Source organism: Mytilus californianus, unplaced genomic scaffold (genome assembly GCF_021869535.1).
Source record: "Mytilus californianus isolate M0D057914Y unplaced genomic scaffold, xbMytCali1.0.p SCAF_19, whole genome shotgun sequence".
Classification (NCBI taxonomy): Eukaryota; Metazoa; Mollusca; class Bivalvia; order Mytilida; family Mytilidae; genus Mytilus; species Mytilus californianus.
The window spans coordinates 7,025,858-7,034,644 of NW_026262667.1; the positions used below are offsets into that span (position 1 = coordinate 7,025,858).

Genomic DNA, 8,787 nt, shown 5'->3' on the forward strand with positions numbered 1-8,787 from the left:
TGTTATTGATAACTTCAATTTCTGTTTCAATTTTTAATTGTTGGGTCAATTCTGTCTACACCTAATGAAGTGATCAAAATAATATAAACATTTGAAAATATTTTTATATGATTTTACCTTACCTGCATGACAGTGTCTCTTAAATTTCTAACTCAAATTACCTCCCCCTTTTTTGATTTATCAAATACACTATATTTATGATGTTTTAAATACACTATATTTATGATATTTTCTTCCATGTTTTATGTTAATATATTCACAGAAGGTGACACTGTTAATTGGACAGCCAATGGAATTTACAGAAGATATAGAATTAATGAGGCTAATGAAGAAAACACCTGTAAGTTTTATTGTAGAGCCTGCAACTTTTGTTGCAGAAAGCTCGACATAGGGATGGTGATCCGGTGGCGGCAGCATTAACTAACTTCTTAAAAGATTAATATTTCAGAAGGTAGAAGACCTGGATGCTTCATACTTTATATATAGATGCCTTATGATATGAAGTTTCCATCTGTCATATGTCCATTGTCCTTGACCTTATTTTCATGGTTCAGTGACTACTTGAAAAAAAGTTAAAAGATTTTTTGTAATGTTAATTTCTGTCTTATTATGAGTAATAGGATAACTATATTTGGTATGTGTGTACCTTGCAAGGTTCTTATCCCTGTCAGAAAGTTTTCAATTGACCTCGAACTCATTTCATGGAACAGTGAACAAGGTTAAGTTTTCGTGGTCAAGTCCATATCTCAGATACAGTAAGCAAAAGGTTTACTATATTTGATACATGTAGTGATTGTAAGGTGTACATGTCCAACTGGCATTTGTCATCTGACCTTGACCTCATTTTCATGGTTCAGTGGTAAAAGTTAAGTTTTTGTGTTTTGGTCTGTATTTCTAATACTGTATGCAATAGGTCAACTTTATTTGGTGAATGGAATTTTTTTACGGTGGACATGTCAGTCTGGCAGGTTTTATTTGACCTTGACCTCAGTTTCACCGTTCATTGCTCAATGTAAAGTTTTTATACGACTGCAAAAATTAAAAAAATTTTGGTCGTATATTGGTATGACGTTGGCGTCGTCGTCATCGTTGTCCGAAGAAACATTGGTTTTCGCACTCTAACTTTAGTTTAAGGGAATGGATCTCCATGAAATTTTACCATAAGGTTCAATACCACAAAAGGAAGGTTGGGATTGATTTTGGGGGTTATGGTACAAACAGTTATGGAATTAGGGGCCAAAAAGGGGCCAAAAATAAGCATTTTTGTAACTTCCAGACATAACTTGTGTGGTAGTGTATGGATCTCTCTGACATTGTACCACAAGGTTCCATATCACAAAGGGAATGCTGGGATTGATTTTGAGGGTAATTGCCTCAAAATTTTAGGAATTAGGGGCAAAAAAAGGGGCAAAAAACAAGCATTTTTCTAGTTTCCAGACAATAACTTGTTTTCAAGTGTATGGATCTCTCTGAAATTGTTTTGCAAGGTACCATACCACAAAGGGAAGGCTGGGATTGAGTTTGGGGGTGATGAATATAAGGGGGTTCAAAAAATTTAGGGGAGGGATTTTTTTTTCTTTTTTTTTTTTTTTTTTAAATTTTTCATTTTAATTTGGTTATTTCTGATTTATATATAAAAGCAAATAATAATGATATGGTTTGAATAGGTAAATTAAAAATTTTAAAGTTCTTAGACCACATTCATTCTGTGTCAGAAACCTATGCTGTGTCAAATATTTAATCACAATCCAAATTCAGTGCTGTATCAAGCTTGAATGTTGTGTCCATACTTCCCCAACTGTTCAGGGTTCGACCTCTGCGGTCGTATCAAGCTGCGCCCAGCGGAGCATTTTATTGTGTTTTGGTCTGTTTTTCTAATACTGTATGCAACAGGTCAACTATATTTGGTGTACCGGTATGGAAATATTTTACGATGAACATGTCAGTCTGGCAGGTTTTATTTGACCTTGACCTCATTTTCATGGTTCATTGCTCAATGGTGAGTTTTTTGTGTTTTGGTCCGTTTTTCTTAAACTTTAAGCAATAGGTCAACTATATTTGGTGTATGGAAAGATTTTAAGGTGTATATGTCTGTCTGATAGGTATCATCTGACCTTCACCTCATTTTCATGGTTCATTGGTCAATGTTCAGTTTTCCTGGTTAACTTTGTTTCTTAGATACTATAAGCAATAGGTCAACTATATTTGATGCATGGAATGATTTTAAGGTGTACATGTCTGTCTGGCAGGGTTCATCTAACCTTGACCTCATTTTTATGATTCATTGGTCAATATAGAATTTCCATTGTTTGGTCTGTTTCTTTTATACTATAAGCTATAAGTCATCTATATTTGCTGTATGGAATGATTGTATTAAAGGTGTACATGTATTTCTGGCTTGGTTTATCTGACCTTGACCTCATTTTCTTGGATCATAAATGTTAATGTGATACTTGTAAAACTTTATATTTAGGACTATCAACATAAAATCAATGGTCAGTATAGTAGGCGAGACATTTCAGCATGCGCACTCTTGTATAATCAGCTATGGAGAGTATAGATGATAAGCCGTTATTGGCAGAAAAGAAGCTAAGGGTTATTTCATATAAAGATACTTCAGATTGGGAGATTATGTGTCATTTCCTTTAATTGTATTTATATTGGTACAGATAATATGTACATGATGTATGAATTCACATGTGGAATCATAAAACAGAGCTGATGCTAGTGGGGGACATAGACAAATAATTTGCTTTCCCTGTTTTGACACAGTATTGTAGTATTGTATCGACATGATTATGCCCTGATATAAACTTCCCATTACGTTCAAAGTTGCATTTGAAAGATTGTTAACATGTATTTCCATATGGCACCTCACCCAAAATGATACTGGTTAGGTTGCATAAGATAAATAATATGGTTTGCAGAATTTTCTGTTTTACACAAAGATTAGAGAAATAGGTTTAATAACTGGTAAGAATTGAATATTGCTAATATATGAACTCAAGTATCTTTTATTTCAATATAATAATCAACTAAGGATATTGAAATTAAATATATCAAGTTGATATCAAGCAAAATCCTATTCTTATTTGTTATGAAATCTATAAATATATTAAATTTAATAACTTTCTTTCTCCATTGTTCTCAATAAGTACAAATAAGTCTGTTTTGAGCTGTGCATCATCAGAGTAACCTTTACCTTTTGAAAGTTTTCATAAGTAGTATTGTTAACAGATAGTAGTGTACTTTGTTTTCTCTAATTCTTCGTCAATTTATCCCTTTCTACACCCATTGTATAAAAAAAAATTTAATCAACGTGTGGTTCGTTTGATCTCAGTTCTTCATTGGTTTAACTCCGATTATGACGTCGATTTTTCTTGCTTTCCTCTAAATTTCCTATTGTGACGGCATGAAAAAAGGCGACCATGCCTGATGACTTCACATAGAAAGAACACATCTTTTTGCAGATCATTCGAAAGGAAGGAATAAGTTTGCCTGCTTATTGTTTGAAAATCATTAGAGAAACAGATTCCACCACCAAATCTCGTGTGATACAATATTTATCCACTCTCGACAGTTAAATTTTAAATATTTAAAACGCTCGGCAAGCCTCGCGTTTTAAATTTGAAAATTTAACTGTCTCGAGTGGATAAATATCGTATCATACTCTATGCAGTGGTAGAATCTATATATATCATAGCTTATCATAGAATTGGTTGTATTAATCAATAACACATTTGGTTATTTCAGACTGAAATAAGAAAATACATAACAGACAAGATTCAAGATGAAATATACAAACTGAAAGAAAAAGCCGAACGTTTACATGTTGAATCATTCCAGGAACATGTTTGATGATAATCTATTTTTAGTATTATATATTTTAATCACCTAAGTGCATCTTCAATGTGTTTATATGATGGATTAATTGTACTGAGAGAAGAAAAAAGTGTGTGTAAGAATGGTTGGATTATCAGCACAGTGTGTTTGCCTATATACTTTAGATTTAGAAATTATGAAAGATCTGACAAGAAATTCATCTTTTAATGAAAAATACATTTTCATTATATTACTAATATTCTATCACAACTTGGTTTAAAAAAATTATTAGCTTGGATTAATTTTGGATGATTGTCAGGGATACTGAATTTACAGGACATTTATTTTTGTCTTTTTTATGAAAATAATTCTTTTTCGGTTATAGTTGACTGGTGTGTTTGGCCAAATTTTTCTTTCTTAAGGTTTCCTCTGTCAAAAATATTTCAGTCATGTTTTTCGCTTAAAGTTATTTGAATGGGTTTTAGAAGTACAAAAATTCTTCCAATTAAATTGTCTGTATAGTTTATAGATTTCTTCAGAGTGTAATATTTTACTTCACAGTTTTTATGTTTGAATGTTTTTAATCACATGAATGAATTGGTGTTTCAGAATCTATATTAGGTTTACTCAGGGTATATAGCACAGATTTTCCATATTTTTACCATTTATAAATGTATATTTTCAACTGATTGACAGACTGACAGTGTAAATAATTAATACTGTATTGATTTCAAGATTAAACAGTCTTACTATGTAAGAAATGAGTTACAATGATTTGGTCTTTTATAAATAATCTGAAGTTCCTCTGGTTCTATCCATGAAGTGCTTTTTAAGGATTATGCCTGCTAAGTTGCTTACCCCTACTTTTCTTAAATTTTCTTAGTTTTTGAAAGAAAAAAGATGTCACAACTGTAAGAAAATCTTGCGAGAATCATTTCCTGCCAATTTTTCAATGGCTTATGCCTCAAAAACAAGAAAAAAGACCATTTATTTTTTTCTACTTTTTTCAGTTATTTGTATTTTATTTTAATGCCTTTCATGGGTTCTATGTGTTTTAAGGAACAGCCATAACAAAAACTGCTGTGAGATACTATTAAAGTTGTGAAAATTGATTGTTTTAGTTTCACTCTATCATGTACCAATTCCAGGGATCTAAATCAAAGAGATGCATTTGCTAAGAAAATTCACCATCTTGACTGTCATGTGGTCTCATGGTGGCATGCTTGCCTTGAGTGCAGGAGTTTGTGGGTTTGATCCTAGGCTGTGTCAAACCTAACCCGAATAATGTCAGTCGTTATATTCCACCGATCTCCGTCTAATCTCCGATTGCTACATTAACATGCCTCGATAGGCTATAGGCCGCTAGAGGGCGCAGAATTATTCGAGTTATGTCAAACCCAAAGGATTGAAAATGAGTATTTGCTGCTTCTCCGATAAGCAAAAGGCATCAGGAGTAAGAGAAAAGAATGGGGGTCTCAGAGTCAGGATAATAGGTCCGGGTATGGAGACACGTCTTCCCACAGACTGTTACCTTGTGAACTAGCATGTTAAAAATCTGTTTCAGCATCATGTCCCCCCATGTCATTCTAGCAGAAAGCAGGGTCATATTCATATCACATATGTTTTTATCCTGATTACATTTATTTAGCCACTGGAAGTTTAACAGCCATCCATCATCATTATTCACCATTGTATGGTATCATTTTGTGAGTGCGTATTGGTAAAAAGACTACTCATTAAATCAAGAATAGTAAAAGAAAGAATGATTGTAAAAACAATTGTAGCCTTACCTTGTCAGTCAATACCAATGGGAGAACCCTATGTTGTCTTATAAAATAAATTTATTTGTGCAAGGCTAATACAGAGGGAGAAACATGAAGTTTGTAAAGCAATTCTAGACTGCTTCATGTTGAGAAAACTTTTACACTGCATGGCTTAAAACTGTTGAAAAGTAAATTGGGAAACTTTAAAGGAAGAGACACTATACTTATATTCCTTATAACAGTATACATCAAAGTCTTAGATAATATGGCTTAAAACCAAGGGTATATTTTGACAGTTTCTGTCACAAATTACATTCAATATCAATTTACATGAAAAATAAAATGGATGCATTCAAATTGATTTAAAGACTGGATGAACATATACTTATATGTACCTCACACGTTCTTTAGAATGCATGTACTGACTTTTTTGTAAGACAATAAACACATACATGTGAACCTCCCGACGGGAGTACAATAATCCCGTTTTCAGGGGTCTCCTCCCGACCTCCCGTTGAAGGGAAAATAATCCCGTGTATGAAATTTTTCATGAATGAAAAATTTCTCCCCAACATATCATCTCAGACATCTGGTGTAACTGACTTACCTGAAGCTATATTTTACCTGTAAATCAATTAACATGCATAATTATATGGCTTCACTTGTCAGCTTGGGTGTCAAACATACTGGTAATCAACGATTTTTACCTCAGACACTGCCGTTGTGTAATAAAAACTTTGTATTTATTGGGTTACTTCCCTTGATTTATCCTGTTTTAAGTTACTTTCCTTTAAATAATGTAAATTTTAAAAAGAATATAAATAAAATATATATTGAACAAATAATCATAAAAGGATGGTAACTAAATAAGTTTAAATGTCTTAGGACAAATAAAAAAATAATAATTTGAAATTTATTTGAGGGTTCTATACTTTTTTTTAAGGCTTAAATTGAAATTTATATAATGACTATAACCCTAATTTTTAGTGAGAATGAGTTTCTAAATATGCAAATAAATTCTAATAGCAACTGCAGACAGTTAAACAAATGAACTGATTGCAGTGATTGTACTATAGATAATGATTTACAAGATATGAATTAAAATATTAAAAGAACTTACAAAAAAAAAAGAATGTTATTGAACATGTAGAATATAATGTTAAAGAAACTTTATAAGTACAAGAGTACTATGAACATAATACATTCGGATGGAAAGTTGAAGAAAACACACTTTAAAAGACAATTTTTACAACACACGGTTACATTTACGACAAAATTTATGTCGATTAAAAACCTCCTGATCTGAGTCCTAATCTCCTGACCAAAATTTCCCAATCTCCTGATCTGAGTTTCACAGTCCATCACATGTATGTAAACAGTTCATGGGGATTTTGTCATTACACCTTTCCACAGTTGAAAGTTGGCTCAATGGTTCACTCAACCAGACCTATGGAGGAGAAATGCCATTTCTTTTCTGGCTTTATAAAATTTGAATATACAATATGTTTGAAAAATTAGTTAAGGTTTTGTAATCAATATTTTTATAAAATCTGAAGAATAGAAGTGATATGGTGTATTATTGTATAAAAAATATCAACATTCTCTTGACAAAAGATTGCACCTAAATCTGTTAATAAACCTGTTGAAGTCAGGAAATTTGTTGGGTTATTTTCACATAAACTTAGAACAGGTGTTCAATATGATGCGACCTTTTCTGAAATTGAATTTCTGACACAGAATTAGTGGTTCATTAGAGGTTCTGAAACTCTGAAATGACAAAACATTTTTTTTTAACTCGCCTGGCACACAGGGCCAAGTGAGCTATTATCTCCTAATTGTTATGCCCCACCTACGATAGTAGAGGGGCATTATGGTTTTCGGTCTGTGCATCCGTTCGTCCGTCTGTACCGCTTTAGGTTAAAGTTTTTGGTCAAGGTAGTTTTTGATGAAGTTGAAGTCCAATCAACTTGAAACTTAGTACACATGTTCCCTATGATATGATCTTTCTAATTTTAATGCCAAATTAGAGTTTTGACCCCAATTTCACGTCAACTTGAAACCTTACAATGGTTGCATGCACCAAATGTAATTGACCTGTTGCTAAAAATATCCGAGAAAATAACCAAACCACAAAAACTAAACATTGTCCAATGAACCATGAAATTGAGGTCAAGGTTAGATGAAACTTGCCAGACGGACATGTACACCTTACAATCATGCCATACACCGAATATGGTGGCCCTATTGCTTATAGTATATGTGAAATAGACCAAACCACAAAAACGAAACATTGTCCAAGGAACCATGAAATTGAGGTCAAGGTCAGACGAAACTGGCCAGTCGGACATGTACACCTTACAATCATTCCATACACCAAGTATAATTGACCTAACGCTAATAGTTTATGAGATACGTGACCTTGATCACTGAACCTACCTGACACACATGTGGACGTTGCAAGGAACACATATACCAAATATAGTTATCCTATAACTCATAATAAGTGACTGAACCATCAAAATGCGGTCCAACGATTTACAGAAAAGAGCGACGATTTACAGAAAAGAACAGAAAAGGACCAAAAAGAACAGAAAAGAACCGAAAAGGAACCGAAAAGAGCATACATATATTTATTTCATATTTATATACACACAAAATTTTGATATTGTTAACAATTCCTCGTAATAAATGAACGTATAACTGTAACTTAGATTGTACATTTTATAGGGATATGTGGACACCAAAAAAAAAAAAAGATAGTATTATAACTTGGTTTTCAGTAAAAAAAGATTGTTTATATATGTACAAGTAATCATTTGCACACTGTACAATATAAATCACTCCTGTTATACACCATAAAACAAAATGTGCCTTTTGATGAACACATCAAAGACTTTTATTCGCATAGTATCGAAATACAATAAGCATTTTAATAAAATAATGTTGTTGTTTTTAAATAAAACTAGCAATTAGTCTTTGAATTTAAAAAAAAATGAAGGAATTAACAACCTGTGACCAAGAGACTGAATTATTCATGTAAGTCCCAGATGCGACTAAATTATAATTACATTAAATTGCGCACAGGTTTTTTATTTGTAAATAATCTCCATGCACAAGTTATTGCTATTTAAAAAATATAATATGCATATGAACAAATATTTTAATAATAAGATTAAAATCCTTGATAAAAAATATAAATGAT

The 8,787-nt window shown here is 32.3% G+C and overlaps 1 protein-coding gene across 3 annotated transcripts in view; it reads left to right on the forward strand.

Moving 5' to 3' along the window:
- LOC127727186 (tafazzin-like) overlaps positions 1-4,934 on the forward strand; it is a 36,664-nt gene extending 31,730 nt beyond the window's left edge. For all 3 annotated transcript variants that reach the window (XM_052234632.1, XM_052234630.1, XM_052234631.1), the window contains 2 exons: positions 263-340; positions 3,754-4,934. In XM_052234632.1, the coding sequence (XP_052090592.1) occupies positions 263-340; positions 3,754-3,758 (83 nt within the window). In that variant the 3' untranslated portion in view covers positions 3,759-4,934. The remainder of the gene's footprint in view (positions 1-262; positions 341-3,753) is intronic.
- Positions 4,935-8,787: the final 3,853 nt, after the last annotated feature.